This window comes from Varanus komodoensis, unplaced genomic scaffold (genome assembly GCF_004798865.1).
Source record: "Varanus komodoensis strain SLA01 unplaced genomic scaffold, ASM479886v1 scaffold107, whole genome shotgun sequence".
NCBI lineage: Eukaryota > Metazoa > Chordata > Lepidosauria > Squamata > Varanidae > Varanus > Varanus komodoensis.
The window spans coordinates 793630-810629 of record NW_025335305.1 but is presented as its reverse complement, the minus strand read 5'-3'; the positions used below and the strand labels follow the sequence as shown (position 1 = coordinate 810629).

At 56.2% G+C, this 17000-nt stretch overlaps 1 protein-coding gene across 6 annotated transcripts in view; it reads left to right on the top strand.

Annotated features, from left to right (window-relative positions):
• PRRC2A (proline rich coiled-coil 2A) overlaps nucleotides 1-17000 on the top strand; it is a 39727-nt gene extending 22727 nt beyond the window's left edge. For all 6 annotated transcript variants that reach the window (XM_044419734.1, XM_044419733.1, XM_044419739.1 and 3 more), the window contains 21 exons: nucleotides 13-409; nucleotides 1571-1788; nucleotides 2037-2403; nucleotides 2576-2783; nucleotides 3077-5149; nucleotides 7810-8060; nucleotides 8822-8952; nucleotides 9148-9277; nucleotides 9576-9661; nucleotides 9825-10070; nucleotides 10899-11087; nucleotides 11229-11306; nucleotides 12097-12280; nucleotides 12363-12415; nucleotides 12562-12650; nucleotides 12791-13049; nucleotides 13884-13982; nucleotides 14078-14299; nucleotides 14390-14478; nucleotides 16066-16159; nucleotides 16277-17000. In XM_044419734.1, the coding sequence (XP_044275669.1) occupies nucleotides 13-409; nucleotides 1571-1788; nucleotides 2037-2403; nucleotides 2576-2783; nucleotides 3077-5149; nucleotides 7810-8060; nucleotides 8822-8952; nucleotides 9148-9277; nucleotides 9576-9661; nucleotides 9825-10070; nucleotides 10899-11087; nucleotides 11229-11306; nucleotides 12097-12280; nucleotides 12363-12415; nucleotides 12562-12650; nucleotides 12791-13049; nucleotides 13884-13982; nucleotides 14078-14299; nucleotides 14390-14478; nucleotides 16066-16159; nucleotides 16277-16417 (5604 nt within the window). In that variant the 3' untranslated portion in view covers nucleotides 16418-17000. The remainder of the gene's footprint in view (nucleotides 1-12; nucleotides 410-1570; nucleotides 1789-2036; nucleotides 2404-2575; nucleotides 2784-3076; nucleotides 5150-7809; nucleotides 8061-8821; nucleotides 8953-9147; nucleotides 9278-9575; nucleotides 9662-9824; nucleotides 10071-10898; nucleotides 11088-11228; nucleotides 11307-12096; nucleotides 12281-12362; nucleotides 12416-12561; nucleotides 12651-12790; nucleotides 13050-13883; nucleotides 13983-14077; nucleotides 14300-14389; nucleotides 14479-16065; nucleotides 16160-16276) is intronic.

The following is a 17000-nucleotide window of genomic DNA, read 5'->3' as shown; positions in this document are numbered from 1 at the left end:
TCACCTCTGCAGGATCGGCCAATGCGACCGCTTCCCCCAGAGGATGAGGATGAAGCTTGGCGTCAACGCCGAAAGCAGTCCTCCTCAGAGATCTCTGCTGCAGTGGAGCGTGCTCGGCGTCGGCGGGAAGAAGAGGAGCGGCGCATGCAGGAGGAGCGCCGAGCTGCCTGTGCAGAGAAACTCAAGCGGCTGGATGAGAAGTTTGGTGCTCCAGACAAGCGACTGAAGCCAGAACCTCCCAAGGAGCCACCTGCTCCTCCTCCAGCTCCCACTCCAGTGCCCTCCACCCCCCCTGCTCCTCCACCACCCCCAGAGGAAAAGAGAGAGAAAGAGGACCCTGTTCCACCAACCAAAAGTCGAAATAGCGTTAGCGGCAGCAGTGGAAGCAGCTTGGACTCAGCCAGTCCCGGTAACTTGTTTGTGCCATTCATAAAAAATGTTCACGCTCACACAGTTGGGTAGAGAAGTTCCAAGGAGCTAACAGAAAATAGGTCACCAGGTGAAAACACAAGAAAATTAACCCCCACTGTGCAAGTGAAAAACAGAGACAACGTCTGGGTTCATGCTGTATGCTGCACTAATAAAAGAATAACAACCAAGCAGCAATAAATGAATCTGTTAAGGGTTCAGATTGGGAACCATTAGCTATCAGATAATAAGGTCCATGTCAAGCAGGTGCCCTAACGAATGTTCCACAATAGGTGCCACTAGCAAAAAGGCCCAGTCTCAAAAGGTGTGATCACTTGGAGAAGAACTTCATTTTATAGGGCTGGCCAGTTTCCTGATCTCATGGGTTGATTCACATGGATGGATGCCACTTGGTGTGGGTCCTTGCCCAGTGAGTCATAGCCACATGGATAAACATCCTCCATTTTGCAGTGTGTGAAAGAGCCTTCACAACACTCACACAGGCGCTCTGTTGATAATGTAGTCACTGAGTGATGACTGGTCATGAGAATCAGCCCTAGAGTTCATCCAGAACTGGGGAGGCAGTCCTGTTGGCACCCAGCCACAATCTCTCCATTTAGAAAACTTGTAATAAATGAGCTTTTTCTCTCGAACACTAACATGCAGTGAAACGAAGCTGAGGAACAAGCCTGCCACACACAATAACTAAAACTGGCAGCCTGTTGAAACTGGGCATATTAAATGATACTTTACATGGTCCTCCAGGAGTACTTTTCTTAAAGTTGACTTGGTCAAGTAAAATAAGTGTTAATGTGCAAATTGGAAAAAGTAGAAAACTTGTATTTTTCAGGGCACGTATGCTACCACAACCAGATCCAGGTAGGTGCACGGCTTTATAGTCTGAATTTCTTCAGCACTGGACGGTATGTAGGGAACAAGGTCTCAGCAGGTAATCTGCAAGTTGGAGAGGCATTTTTCATTTATTTGAATATTTGTAAACTACCCTTCCTCAAAGCACCAGATTTTAAGGCACATCACCTGCTAGTGTAGGGAGAGGCAGGTGTTCCTTTGGGTTGACAGGGCTTTACAGCAGGATCTGGAGCATGAGCATAGCACACTGATGCTTCACGGAGTCTGCCTCTTCCCATTCTGTGCCCCACAGTTGAGCCACCCCTGCCTCCTCCACCCAAGGAAGTACCTGAAGCGAGGGAAGAGCCACCGGCTGTGCTTGGGCCTGCTGTTCCGGCCGCTCCCATCCCTGCCAAGGTGGAGCCCAAAGGGGAGATGGTTCTCCAGGCACGCCAGCCACCTCCAGCACAGACGCTCGGCTACTCCAAGTACCAGAAGTCCTTGCCTCCGCGGTTCCAGCGGCAGCAGCAGGTAAGGGGAGCAGAGGTTGATGCCTGGGCTAGCAGTGGAAAGCATGCTCTCAAGAGGGGTGGAGAAGCACCCAGTGCTGTGGCGAGCTTTCATACTGGAGTCCCTGACACCTGCAGAAGTCCTCACAGCTCCCTGAGCCACAAGTGCTTCTCCACTGACGGAGATCCCCGAATCAAAGTGAGCAGGAACTTGGCCTCAGGGAGCCACTGTGGAGGTGCTCACTGTTCCCCCACCCTCCACCTTTCCAGGAGCAGTTGCTAAAGCAGCAGCAGCAGTGGCAGCAGCAGCACAGCCAGGTCCAGCCCCCTCTGGCCGCCTCTTCAGCCCAGCAGCAAACAGCAGGTGCTCCTCTGGCCACTCTGGGCCCCTCGAGCACCGTCCACGCTCAGCCTGGGCCACCAGGGCAGCCGCAGGCGCAGCCGCCGCCCCCAGCCCCCCCTCCAGCACAGCAGGCACCACCCAAAGGCATGTACCCAGGCGCCATCGGGCGACCTCCACCAATGCCGCAGATGAACTTTGACCCTCGCTGGATGATGATCCCGCCTTACATGGACCCCCGCATGATGCAAGGGCGGCCCCCCATGGATTTCTACCCACCAGGGGTCCATCCCTCTGGTAAGTAGTGCTGCAGAAGCCCCAGCTCTGCTACCGGTAAGCAGGCAGAGGAAGGCACAGGACTAGCCAGGTACACCTGACTGGCCCAGAGGCGGGGAGCTTGGAAGTGTGCAGGAGCCATTGTGCGTGACTCATGCATCTGGGCGTGCATTGCCCTTTTTTCCTCCCTCAGGTCTTCTGTCCCGTGAGCGATCGGACAGTGGGGGCTCCAGCTCAGAGCAGTTTGACCGTCACCCTCCCATCCTTCGAGAGCGGGGCACCCCACCCGTTGATCCCAAGCTGGCCTGGGCTGGAGATGTCTTTGCCAACACCCCCGCTAGTGCGGATGGGCGGCCTCAAGCAGCATCCCTCCGCCAGGAGGAGGAGGAGAAAGGCTTAAGGTGTGAGGTCCTTGGAGGGTGGCGGGGCAGGGAATGTGCGGTCCCAGGTGAATGAAGCGTACCAGTGCTGATCTGGGAGTCCCGCTTTTTCTGATCTGTGGGCCCTGGAGTCTTATATCTGGAATATCTGTGATTGATTTTGCAGACCTCCATGATGGAAGGGTGGGCCATATCTTGGGCCCCACACCCAGAGAGACCAAATTGTGCTTTCCTGTTCCTCTGGCATAGCCCTTTGAGAGAGGAGACGCTAGTGGCTTTCCTCAGGGCTGATAGTCCCTGTTTTCCTCTTTCAGGAGTGAGACGCCCCCTGTTCGCCTGCGTGAGGCAATCACCCCACAGCCCTACATGGGGAACTACCAGGGTTTCTCAGAAAATGGCAACCCTGCTCCACTGCACCGTTTCCCGGTGGATGAGGCACCGCGGCCAGGCGCCCCCTGGCAAGCCGGCGTGGCTCTGGCAGCACCAGCGGAGGTGAACAGGAATGGGCGCCCCGAGCCCCTAATCCAGCCGTCTCGCAAAAGCGAGGAGGAGCCCCAGCTGCTGCATCGAGATCCCCCTGAAGAGCTCAAATCAGCTGAGCCTCTGGGTATTCGGTCCGTGGTGGCTAAGAAAGCTCCCCCAGAGCAGCCTAAGGAGGAGCCTCCGGTCAAAGAGGAGGCTCTGCGACGGGTGGAGAAGCCTCCACGGCAGCAGCATGAGTTCCACAAGCAGCCCCGGCGGGAGTCCAGGACAGAGACACGCTGGGGTCCCCGTCCGGGCAGCAGCAGCAGCCGGAGAACCGAGGATATTCCTGGGGACAAGGCCCCTCGCCGAGCTGGGCCTATCAAGAAGCCACCCCCTGCCAAGGAGGTAAAAGAGGACAGTGAGGAAATACGTCCCACTGGGAAGGCCAAGGAGGGTGGGGAGCCTGTGAGTAGCAAGCCAGAACCCCCAAAGGAGCCTCCTAAGCCTGGCAAGGAGAATAAGGCCAAGCCGGTGGTAAACGGCGGACCTGTCATGCCACCCAGGGAGCAGCAGGGCCCGCTCTCACCCAGTCGGCGGCGCCGAGAGGGCCCCTACGAGCGTGGGGGCTACACTGGCCGTGGCCGGGCCCGGGGCCGCGGAGAGTACTTTGCCCGGGGACGGGGCTTCCGTGGTGCCTACAGTGGCCGTGGCCGAGGCGGCCGAGGCAGGAGTCGGGAGTTCCGCAGCTACCGTGAGCCTTTCTACCGGCTGGACGATGGGACTGGAAAAGCTGCTGGGCCAGGCTCCAGCTTCCGACCGCGCAACACCAGCGAAACACGTAGTGAAGGCTCAGAGTACGAAGAAATCCCAAAAAGGCGCCGGCAGCGAGGTTCAGAAACAGGAAGTGAAACCCACGAGAGTGCCAGCGATGTGGCCCATTCAGACAAGGAGGTGACCAAAGAACCCACCCCCAGCCAGCGCAGCCGGGGTGGCCCAGTGACGGCGCCATCTGGTCCTTCTTGCCACCAGCCTGGCTTGCCTCGCCTTGCTGACAAAATGCCCCCGCGCCTCTCAGATCCTGGCACCCGTGGCGGACGTGTCTTCACACCGCGTGGTGTCCCTTCACGCCGGGGCCGAGGAGGCAGCCGTGCACCACCGGGGGGATGGAGCCCCCCGTCCAAGCCCCAACCAAACAGGAAACCTGAGAAGCAACAAGAGGCAGTTCTGGAGTCTTCTGGGAAAGAGAAGGTCGCCACAGGACCTCCAGCCGTGACCTTGGAAGATCCCAGTGGCTTCCAAGCCCCTCCCAAACAGCAGACACTTGGCCCCGGCTCAGAGCGTGCCTTTGACCGGCCACCCCGGCGGCGGCGCCATGGACGTTCTCAGCAGCAGGACAAGCCGCCCCGATTCCGGAGGCTGAAGCAGGAGCGCGAGAATGCAGCCCGGCTCAACGGTGAGCAGCGGGCAGGTCAGCCCTTCTCCCCAGCACCGACAGCCCCTCTCCCGGAGGAGTCAGCTGCCCGGCGTGTGGCAGGCACCAAGTCTCCAGACTTGTCCAACCAGAACTCAGACCAGGCAAATGAGGAGTGGGAGACTGCTTCAGAAAGCAGCGACTTCACTGAGCGCCGGGGGGGTGGCGAGAAGGAGCCAGCGCCCGGGGGGCCTCCCCCCACCGCCTTCCTGAAAGGCGGATGTTCTGGCACACCCTCTGTGGGGGGGCGGCCCTCCAGCAACGAGCTCAGCTTGGCCCAGCGGAAAGAGATGTCCAAGCGCAGCTTCTCCAGCCAGCGGCCTGGCATGGACCGACAGAACCGGCGATCCAACCCTGGGCCAGGGGGTGGAGGCAAAACCGGCCGCGGAGGGAGTGGCAGTGGGCGCAGCGGAGGCGACAAGAGGAGCTGGCCCTCACCCAAGAACCGCAGGCAAGTTCTTGGAGTGGCGCATGGGGTCTGGAGCTGCCAGAGAGGCAGGCCAGATCTGGATATGGGGGAGGGAAGTCAGGCAGTGCCATGAGTGGCGTGGCGAAGAATTCACATCTGGATTGTTTGGGCTGATTGGGGTGGCATCCCGCATCCTGGTTGACTGCACTTTCTATCATCCCCAGCCAGTGTCACCATTGGGGTGAAGTATGCTGAACTAAGGCTGACCAGTGGATGGGAAGGAAATCGAAGTGGGTACTAAAATGGTGGGGTCAGACAAGGGTGACTGAGCAATTGTGTTTTTTTGCAAATTTTCTATGCTAGTTTCTATTTTTAAAGAAATCCACAGTGGTTTGCAATGATAGAGAGTACAGATCCTGTTAGTCATTTACATGTTCATCAACGTGTCAGCACAGAAGGAACAAGTCTGGTAAATCTCAAGGCTTGAACTACCCTGGGAAAGAGCCTGGGGTAGCCATACAAAGATCTGCAGAGAGGGCACTTCATGGCAAGGCCACAAGTTCCTCAGGGAGACCGGGTTGCCTTCAGTGTGCAACAGAATTCAGTGGTGGTCTTAATTGCCCATATCTGGGCAAGGTAGGGCTTGAAATTCTGTTCAGATTACAGTTGCGGCCTAGAAACACACTGGTGGCAAAGGCAGAAGTTTCAAAATAAGTGGGAGGCGAATATGTGCCAACCCAGATCTGTCAATAGATGAGCAGCAGCATTTTCCAAATTGCCTTCAAAGGCAGGCAGCCACAGAGCATAATGCCAGTGGCCAGATGGAGTTAAGTATTATATTCCTCCCTTTTTCTGCAAGAAACCCAGGGCCACATACATAACTCTTCTCTCTGTTTTATCCTGACAACAGCCCTGTGAGGTGTGCTAGAATGCTCCAGGTTGGTTGCCTGGAGTTCAGTGACTGATCTGAGGAATGGAGCTTGGGGTGGGGAGAGGAGGAAGAGAGCAGATGGCAGCGCTTAGGCATTACTGGCTCTGCCAAAGCTTTCAGGACAACTGTGTGGGGCATCAGCTGAAATTTCTCCCCAGTTGGTCTTGTCTCATTGTGCTGCTGTACATTGTCAGTCTTGATTTTTGCACCCCCAAGCAGTGCCTCCTTAGGCCCAACTTGCCACTTGCTGCCAGTCTTGCCTGTGGACGAGCTGTCTCTCCATTTACCTCTTCCCCCTTCTAGTCATCAGAAGCACGTTTGCAGGCAACCTCTAATGCACAATTCCTGGGTCTTGATGGGCACAAGGAAAACTGCTAGAAAAGAAACCAAGGAGGAGGTGTAGGAATGGGGGACTGTTTCCTGATCCCAGTGGGCCACATTTGGCGCATTCATACTTAGGGTGACAATGATCTTTCCTGTCCAGACTTTAGAGGCAGCTTCATCTTTATGTGCACCACAGTTTATCTCCTCCTTCAGTACTGAAAGCTCTGCTTTTTCAGTTGAGAATGACCCCAGTGTCGCTTAGCTCTTTGACCAAGATGCTCTAAAGCACTTCAGAGTTAACCTCTGATATACTAATTGCAACCCTATCTGGACAGAGAGAGGCTAGCTATGGTAATTCATGCTCTGTTAACCTCTCATTTGGGTTACCGCACTGTATGTGGGGCTGCCTTTGATAGCAGTTGAGAGACTTCAGCTGACCAAAACAGGGCAGCAAGATTGCTAATGGGAGCTCATTCACCAGAGCATATTACGCCAGTTCTCTTCTGGCTGCACTGGCTGCCACTTGAAGCCCAGACCCTATTCAAAGTGCTTTTATTAACATTTAAAGTCCTGAAAAGCTTGAGGCCAGGTTATCTGAAGGAATATCTCATCTCATGTGTACCTACCTAGACCCTAAGGTCATCTTTGGAGGTCCTTCTCTGGGAGCCACCTCTAAAGGAAGTGAGGACAGAGGCTACCAGGAGAAGGGCCTTTTTGAGTGTGGCTATAGAATGAGCTCCCTAAAGAGGTGCTCCTGGCACCTTCTCTGTGTTCGTTTTGGCGGCAGGTGAAAGCCTCTTTCTTTTCCCAGTATTTCAACAGTTAACTTTTAAATTTTAGTTTTAATGCTGCATTTTATCCTGTACTGCTGTTACACCTCTGTGCTGATTTGGTTACAATTAACTGTGGTTTTATTTTCTATGTTATTTTTTTTGTTTCTTGTTCGTGTGTTTAACTTTTGTTACCCACCCAGAGAGCCTTGGCTATTGGGTGGTATAAAAATTAAAGAAAGAAAGAGAAAGAAAGAGTTCTGATTAGACAAAGTCCTCAGTCGGGCCTTGGTGTGGGATTACTAAGACATCCTTGCCTCTTCTATGACCAAAATTGCACTTTGCTGCTTGTAGTTGTCATGCTCCCCACAACCCTCTGATACTCCCCTCTCCCAGTGTTGATTGAATCCCTTGTACATGGGGCTGGGGCCATAGGAAAGAAACAACCACCAGCAGGGCAGCACAGAGCAAGAAAACTGAGCAGAGAGCCAGGGCATGCTCTGTCCTCGATTATTAGGGTGCCAGACATAATCCCACGTTGAAGGTGGGGGAGGGGGTGTTGCCTGTGGGCAAGGAGAGAGGATGGGACCCACCCACTCCACCCCACTTTGCACAGAGACTGTTGGCTTCCACTTGGTAACCCTTCCTTCCTTCCCTCCCTCCCTCTCTTCCTCTAGCCGGACCACAGATGATCATTCACCAGGCTTGAGCCTGCCTCCGGCCCCCACCACCAGCACGGTGTATCGTTTGGACCGTGTCATCCACAGTGACCCAGCTGGCATCCAGCAAGCCCTGGCTGAACTGGGCAGCCGTCACACCAAACCAGCCTCCCCTGGGCCAGCCCAGCCACCCTTCCTGGGGCCTGCAGCCAGCAGCCCCACTGCCCTTCCACTGGGACGCTTCGAGAATAGAAGCAGCAGCAGCACAGGTAGCGTGTGCTGTCCGTGGCCAGTGGGCCAGCCATGCTGCCTTTGCGTGTGGACTCAGGAATGGCAGCTTCCACCAACCAATACTCTGCAGCCGATTTCCAAGGGGGAGTTGTATTCATGGGACAGGCTAGAAAAGAAACCGCAGCAGGGGCAGGAGATGGCGAGTGGTGTGGAGTGCAGTAACTGCAAAGAAAAAAGAAAAGAAAAGTGTATTTCTCTGAAAAGTTGTGGGCAACTCCCGAGGCTTCCCTGCCTCACCTAGGAGATTTTCTAGAAGCCGCAAGCACTGCACTGGAGGCCATGTTTCATGTGGGCTTGGGGGAGGCTTGCTCCGCTCCCTTCATTGCTTGAGTGCTGCTCCTCTCAGGGTGGATCAGGTGTGCCACTCGCTGGGTCGTTGGTGTGCTCCCACTTCCCTGGGCAAAAGATCACTCCCCAGCTCATTCAGTCACGATGGCACATACCACTCCACAGGCAAACAGTTCTCTACAGGAGAGGGCATGCACTTGGAAGCAGTACCGAGTGCTGTGTGCGTATGAATATGTATAGACAATATCCCAGCTGCTGCCTCTGTCTCAGAAAATCTCCCCAAACAGGCTTTATGAGAGTCGGTAGCTGCCAAGGCCAAGTAATGGGAAGGCCTGAGACGGCATTTCCTGTGCTGGCCTGAGGTGCTGAGGACCAGTCCATCAGCTACAAGCAGGGAGTCCCAGTCCATTTCTTGAGAGATCAGTGGCATGCCCGTGTCTTCCCCATTCAGACTCCTGCTTCCTGGAGAAGAACCAGCTACTCCACTCCAACAGCAGCGCCCCTCTGAAGGAGCCTGGGGCCATGGGCAGCTTTGCTGCAAAGCGCCGGGAGCGGCCACGCAAGCAGGACCTCCTACAGCAGGTTGGCAGATTCCCACACAGTGCTGGCATTTGGGGGGAAAGGCAGATAAGGACGGTATCTGGCTTAATTTCTGACACCTGTTTCTGCCCCCACTGGGGCATGTGCTCTCTCTCTCTCTCTCTCTCTCTCTCTCTCTCTCTCTCTCTCTCTCTCTCTCTCTCTCTCTCACTCACTCACTCACTCACTCACTCACAGGAACCTCTAGCCTTCCCCAGTGGCCCAGGCTTCTCAGCCCCCAAAGAGGAGACCCCAGGGGAGCCTCGCAGCAGGAGTGTCCCAGTCACTGAGGGGCTAGCCCCACAGATCTGGAACCAGCTGAATTCTAGTGAGTTGTTCCTCATTTGTTTTGGGGCCCCTGGAAATCCCAGGTGAGTGTTTGGCAGAAGTGGGAGGAGGAGAGCAGCTGGACGTTTTTCTTGTTCAGGTAGTTTCCCCAAGGGGTTTCTTGCAAATTGGAAATGAGTGACTTTTTTCATGGGTTAAACTGGAACAAGGCTCATGAGTTAAACTGGAACAAGGCTACCTGTGGGCAGGCTGAAATGAGATTCAAGAACAGCTGAGATGGAGCAGGGCCACTGCCTGGCATGCGCCTCCATGCTGCCCAACCTTTGTTTCTTTCCCAGACGCCTCTCGAAAGAGCTTCCGCCCTGCCTCTGTGGAGCCCTGGATTGACCCACTCAACGCCTTCGAGGAAGTTGCCAGCACAGAGGTGAGGGCCTGCCTGTGGGAGGGAGGGAGGGAGGGAGGGAGGGGTGCGCCGTGGAGGCCCCCCTTTAGAGTGCGGTGCTGGGCTTAGCCACTGGGGCTGCGAGGGGTGCTCTCGCATTGCGTCCCGGCTTCTTCAGCCAATTTCTGAGTGGCCCCTTTCCCAGATGAGCCTGTCTGACAGCGGCGTAGACCTCAGCAGCGACTCGCAGGTCTCCTCGGCCACATGCAGCCAGCGCAGCTCTCCCGACGGGGGTCTAAAGGCCACGCCGGATGCCGGCACCAAGCGCAGCGGCACCATTGGCAAAGGCGGTGAGGACACGGCAGCCACTGGACCTGAAGGGGCGGAGCCGAAAGAACAGAAGCGGCGGCCACCCCCAGCCAGGGATGGCAAGCCACTCAAGGACAAAAAAGTATGTAATCTGGTGTGGAACAGTTTCGGGGCTTCAGGCTGTACCAGCCTTTCCCAGTTGGACTCCCTGCAGTCAGACTGGCCAGGTGTGTGGGGAGACTTGGCACAGCTGCCAAAGCCTGCTCTGCGCTGTCACGTGGCCCTTGCCGCTCTCCTAGCAGGAGCAGTCGGCTTGGCAGGCTTCAGCTGCACTTCAGCCTTCAGCCTTGGGCCCGTCTCTCTCACATTGCCAGTGCTCCCCCCAACTGAGAGCACACAGCTGGTGCTACAGAAATATGCAGCAGCAGCAGCAGCAACCTAGAAGCTTTTGTGGATGAATCTTGGGCAAAACTGGGTAGCAGCCCTCTCGGGGGAGCCCTGCCATGCGTGGTCTAACTCCGAGGTGGGCAAACAGTGGTCTCGGGGCTTGAGTAATCCCAGCTTGGTTCTCTGCAGGCCAGGGGAGCTGCCTCATCTTTTGCTGCATTTTCATTTTGTTTGTTTGGTTGGTTTTCTATGCCACCCAATGGCCACCACTCTCTCAGCAGTTAAAAGGCTAACGTGGTGTGGTCTGAGTGCAGAAAGACCTCCTGGCCTCACCTGGTGGCCATTCGCCTCTCCGTCTTGTCAAATGGGGGTGATGCCACTGGGTGCGGCTGGCGGCTTGTTGTTTAGGCAGCTTTAGTGGCTGCTGAGAGCATTGCCCAGGCCAGCAATGGCCTCCTGCCAGCTGGCCTCTTCCTGCCGCAGTGGTCAGGCCTGCCGTGCCAGGCGCAGCTGTTGGGCTGAAAGGCTGCCCTTCTCCTGCTGCAGAAGGGATCGCGAGTGTCTGCCTCTCTTCCTGTGGCAGGTGAGCAGCTCCCCTGAGCCTTCCCCCCGAGACCACCCTCCACCGGGTGCGATTGGCACAGAGCGTTCCCAACGAGCAGAGAAGGCAAAAGACAGCACCGAGGGGCTGGGGGCGACGAAGAATGAGCCAGGCCCCCCACGCGAGGGCCCGGGGGCCTGCCCACCCATCCAGTTTGGAGCCAGCGAGAAGGTAAGTGTGACCGCCGGGAGTTCCTCCTCTGCAGGGCAAGAGGAGGGAGGCAGCGCTCCCAAGTTCTGCCATCAACTTTCTGACGGCGCCTAGCAGGAAATTGTGAATGCCATTCCCTAGTTGGGTTTCTGCCCTTTTCAGGATGCTGACCTTCGCTTTGTGGTGAATGAAGGTCCAAAAGAGGACAAGGAGGAGCTGCACCAAGCACTTGCTGAAGGGGTGAGCCATGCCAGATGGGGAGAACTGGGGCCAGCCTGGGAGTGGGTGCCCTCGCGTTCCTCTGGGAAGGCAGGAGAGACTCCAGGGGAGCTTCCTCGTTGTTGGTGGCTCTGTGGGCTGGTCCACAGCAGCCTCTTTGCTCGAGCCACACAGCCTTCAGTCGGAGAACGAAAATCCATGCCTCAGCTCGTGGCCTGACAACCAGACAGATACAGGGAGTGGCAGCTTCCCCTTCTGCCTGTAAGGGATGGCATAGCCCATTAGGTCCCTCTGAATCCAACATCTCTTGGAGGATCCACATCAGGAAAGGGGTCCACAGCTTGGAGGGCTACATTGCGTGCCAAGTGCAACCGCCCTCTTGGAGCATCTCAAGTATCCAAGGGTGTACATCTGGAAATTGAAATCCACAACATCTGGCGATCTGCCTCCTGCCTCTGCCTCTGCAGAGCGCGCTTAGTCAGCTCCACTGGGGCTTCCCCCAGTTTCCTTCTTCACTGAGTATGGATTGTGTATTTCTGCATCTTTCCGAGCGGCAGCACGCTCTTTCTAGAGAGGAAACGCAGAAGCGTGCTGGATAAGTGAATCAAAATCAGCTTTGTTAGGGCAGAGCAGGGCTGGACAGCTTGTGGGGCTTACCAGTGTTGTGGGACTGTTGTGCTGTCTGGGGTTGATGGGAGTTGCCATCCCACACAATTGGAGGTTGCCCCTTTCTGAGCTAAAGGGGGTGGGCAAACTAGAGCTTGCCTGCTCGTCCCGCTGCATCGCTTCATCGGCCCCTTTCTCTCTGCAGCTGGCCTCTGCGCCCAGGGAGTGGGAGCTGCTCCCCCCTGCCCCTGCCAGCAGCAGAGCTTCCCCCGAGGTGCCTCCTGGTCGGTCCTGTGAGCCCAGACCTTTCCCTGCGGCCCCTGCTGCTGCTGCTGCTGCAGTCACCTCCTGCATCCACAGCCTTCCAGCAGACACATCTGTGTTCTCAGGTACGGGTGAGATTCAGGACAGGAAGGGGAGAGCGAGTCCTTCAGGGGGCTAACCCTTTTTCTTTCTTGTCCCCCTTTCCAGGTGAGAGGGGCCAGGGCCAGCGCCTGTACCCAGAGCTGTTTTATGGGAACCAGGTACCCACTGAGGCACAGAGGGCGGGGAAAGGGGTTGCCTGGCACAGGGGCTTCGTGGGGGCGCCAGAGCCAACGGGCTGCCTAAAGGACGGGGGCCAGGTGTCTTCCACGTGGCCTGATGGCCTTTTGGCATCTTCTTGCTGCAGGTCCCCACTGCCCAGCTCGAATCTCAGCTTCACAGCGCGAGTGGGGGGAGTGGCTACCGGCCCAGCACCCCCTCTCTGCACACGTACAGGTACAGGCTGTGGGGAGGGCAAAGAAGGGGGTTGGCTGGTTGCGGCCGGAGACCCTGGCCTCCTTCAGCACAACCTGTTTGCCTTGCCTTTGCCGGGCAGGCCTTACTGTACACCTTAACTTTGCTGCTTCCTTGACTAGGTCCCAGCCGCTGTACCTGCAGCCCAGCCCGGCCCCCGCCTCTCCAGCCCAGACGGCATCAGGGGCAGTGCTGCCCAGCTCAGCCTTGCTCTCAGGGGTGGCCCTGAAGGGGCAGTACGTGGAGATATCAGCCCTGCAGGCGGCTGAGCTTCCCAAGCTCCCAGCAACAGGCTTGCTGTACCAGGCGCCCCCTCCTTCCTTCATCTACAGCTCTGCCTTCTGCAGCAGCCAACTGGCTCCCGAGCAAGCCCTGCTTCAGGTACTGGGGGTGGGGCGTGTGGACGGAAGGAAGGAAGAGGAGTCCACAGGTAGCTTCTCCATGTCAGAGTGCCACAGAAAGAGGCATATGGCCTTCCCCAACCAGGTACCCTCCAAGTATGTTGACCTGCAACCCCAGTTTGGCTGGTGATTATGGGAGTTGTAGTTCAACACCTTGGGAGGGCTGGGATAGCATTTCATGTAGCCAGCAGCCCCGTCTGTCCAATAGAAAGCTGGGGCTGTGCCCATGGGCTCTGCAGAGGTCCCCTTTAGTGCCACAGGTTCGGGGGCTGGTTCAGAGCAGGCTGCCTCCAGGGCAGACTAGGCAGAATTGCTGCGAACTTAGTCTTTTGCCACCACAGCATGTGTGGTGCTTCCTTCTCATTTGTCCAAGAGGGGCAGCCACCTACTTAAAGATTTTCTTGCCACGCTGCGCTGAGACCCCTTTCTGTGGCATAGTGCCAGCTACTGAAGATTTGGTGTGCTTCCTAGAATGAGCAGGTCTGCTAATTGGCACCCCTGTGAAGAGTTGTGGGGATGCCAGGAGCCTCTCTGGACACAAAGCTGTTGGTCTGTCGGTCACAGTCTTGCTTCAATCTACCGGCAGCAGTTCTCCCAGTTGGCAGTTTGCCGAAGTCTTTCCTAGCCTCACCAAGGATTCCTTGCATGCGGAGAGCATCCTCTGCCTGCCACTGAGCGGTAGCCGTCCCTACTAATGACTGGAATTTTCAGAGTCAAAGCTGCCCGTTGCCTCCTCCCCTCGCCCTTTGGGGAACAGGCTCTGGAAGGCCATTGCGACCTGCTAGTCTCCCTTCCTTCCCTCCCTCCTCTCCAGGTGCGCCAAGAACTTGCCTCCCCCTCTGAGTTCTACCCAGCCACCCTGGGCCAAGGGGGCCAGAACAACTTCCTGACTGCCACCGGCCCTGCCCAGCAGGTGAGCCCACGCCATCGCTTGCAGCCAGGCCCCTCCCTGGGTGCCGCCCTGCTCGCAGTGCAGCACCTGCCTGTCTCCTCTCTATTCTGCCCCAGGTGCTTTTGCCGGTGGTGGAGCCGCCCCAGCTGCCACCCGTGGTGAACTTCGGCTCCTTGCAGCAAGCACCCCCTACTGCCCCTGCACCGCCGCCGCCACCTCCCCCGATGCCCCTGGTGCCCGTAGCCACCCAGGCCCTGCGGCCACCGGGACAGCTGGCCGGGCGCCTTGTGGCTCCAGCTGTGCGAGCCTTCCCTCATGGCGGAGCAGGCCGTAGCGAGGTAAAGAACAGCCTTGGGCACCGGCCTTCCGCTTGCCAGCCAGGGTCGCCTTGCCCTGCCCTGCCCGCTGACGGCCTTTCTCTTCCCCAGCTCCATACTCTAGAAATGAAGCCACTACAAGATTACCGAAAACTCAGTGGTCTGGGGTCTGCAGGGTCTCGACCCCCTTCTGGGGGCAGGTGAGTACCCATTGTGGGACAGAGAAAGCCACAGGGGAGAGTGGGGGAGCCTGGCTGGCCGGCTCATGCTTGGCCAGTGCAATTTCAGGCCAACCCCTGGGCCTCATCTCCTCCTCAGCACGAGCACTTGAACACTCTGTTTGCCAGTTGGCTTCTCAGTCCCATCCCTTACTGGCCTAGGAGTCCTGCGTGCCAGTCAGTAGCTTTCCAGACTATGGAAGGGGCCTGCTAATGAGTTTCTTTGCACATTCATTCAGTACTTCTGTTGGCTTTTCCCTGACGACTGTATAGGTGCAGCCCAGGTGAAATGGGGGCACATCTGTTTTGAAATGTATTGAAACAAAGGCATCTTGGATTTGTGTGAGTTCGAGATGACCTTGCAGACCTCAAGTGAGATGCTGCAGAACAGTATTCCCTGTAGGAATCCATATTCTAGGCTGTTGTTTTTGCCAGTTCTGGAAGTGTTATTTATGAGCCAACATTGACCTGTGGGTGCAGAAAAGCAAATGATGTCAAACGATGATGTGATGTGTTGGTTCCCATCTGTTCAGCACTCGTTGGGCCGCAACTGAAGTACTGTATCCGGTTCAGGGCACCACACTTCAAGGAGGACGTAGACGAGCTGGTGGGGGCGGGGGCGTGTGCAGAGGAGAGCAGCAAGGATGATCTGGGGTCCGGAAGCAAACCCCTGTGGGGAGGGATTGAAAGAACTGTGCCTTGCGCAGCCTGGAGAAGAGAGGACGGATAAGATTGTGCTTGTCAAATGTTTGAAAGGCTGTCACAGAGAGGAGAGTCGGGGTCAGGATTAGTGTTCTTAGTCATCCCAAAGTGCAAGACACAGAATAACGGGCTCAAGATACAGGAATCCACAGTCCAGCTGGTCATCAGGGAAAACCTCCTGACTGTTAGAGCTGTATGGAAATTGAACCCATGACCTGGGGAGGCCATGGGCTCTCCCACACTGAGGCTTTCAGGAGGCGGCTGGAGGCCCTCTGTCAGCGGTGCTTCAACTCGAAGCCCTGCGTTGAGGAAAGGGTTAGACCCAGGGGCCTTCTCAACCTCTTCCAATTTTACTGTTTTGAGAGTCTTTTATTTATAAACGCCGAGTAATCTTCTGCTGCCCTTTAAAGGAAACTTAGATTTTCTTTTAAGGACACGCTCTCACTCCATGTCAGTGCTCTGGCATGTATTAGACACGATGCCTAGAGGCTGTAGTTTGTCAAAGTAGGATCAGAAAGATTAGAGGTCAAATCTGTACTCAGCCATAAGACTCCGTGGGGGACCCTGGGCATCCAAGGTGGCTTAACCTACTGTGCAAGGTTATGGAGTGCAGCGTGAGCGGGAAAGAACCGTGTGTGCCGTGTTGAGCTCTTTTCGGGGGAAGGTGGGCTGTGTGCACGTAAACAAACAATAAATGTTGGGGCTCTTAAAGCCATCCTAGCAGTTCGCACAGCTTGGTAGTACCTCCCTAGCTTTTGAGTCCTTTGGCCTTCTATTTGTTAATAACAGCGAACTTGCCTCTTTCCTGCCCGCCTGCCCGCCCACCCACATCCCCCTCATGGCTGAGGCTTGTTTTCTCGCCCGCAGGCCTTTCGCTGGAGGCTTCAATGCCAGGCTGAAATCCCCCGGGTCTGGCTATGGTGGCATCTTCCGTGCCCAACGCTTTGAGGTCTACCAGCAGGTGCGGCTGCCAACTTGGTAGTTCTCTATTTGGGGGAGGGGGGTGGGGGTGGCTTGATTGGGGCATTAAAGAGGCGGCTCTGTGATGTCCTCCCCTCCTCTTTTGTCCTGGCTTCAGTCAGACGTCCTTCGCTGGAACCCGCCCCGCCCCTGGGAGCGAGCAGCTCAGCCACGTGATGGAGCTCCAGCCCGCCGCCTCGAGGCAGAGGCCCGCTCCCACACTGACAAACAAGACCCCAGGCTCTCCGGCCACCACTAGCCCAGGACGCGCATCCCTCCACTCTTGATTCTGTTAGCCCTCCTCCCCAGAATTGTGGGAGGGGTCTGGAAGGGGCTCATTCTTCTTTCCCCTTGGTATATCCTGAATATGGGGTGTCTTCTCAGCTCCTTTTCTGTTTGTGGGGGGTGACACTGGAATTTGCCCCCTCAGTTAGGGGTGTTAGACACTTAGTGAGGTGCTCAGAGTGTAATTTGGGGGGGCAAGGATCAGGATTTTGGGAGGCTCCCAGCTGAATGTATTTTTGCTTATTTCCTTTGGGTTTCACCTGAGTTTATTTTTCTGGCAGGGGCTGTGTTGCCCTGCCTATCTGAGGGGGGAGCAGCTCTAAGGTGTGGAGTGTAAATATATATAAATATGAATTTGTGCGGTCTCACCTCTTCCCTCTTCTATTTATGGGGGTGGGGGGAGGTGACCCTGGGAGCCCGCCTCCTCTCCTGTCTATTTGCTCCCCTAAGTTTGAAATAGGAAGAGCTGAGTTTTTAAAAAGGTGGTCGAGCTGGTTTGTTTAATAAATAAAAACCAAAAAAATTGTTTAAAAAAACCAATAAAATCAAAAGTCAAA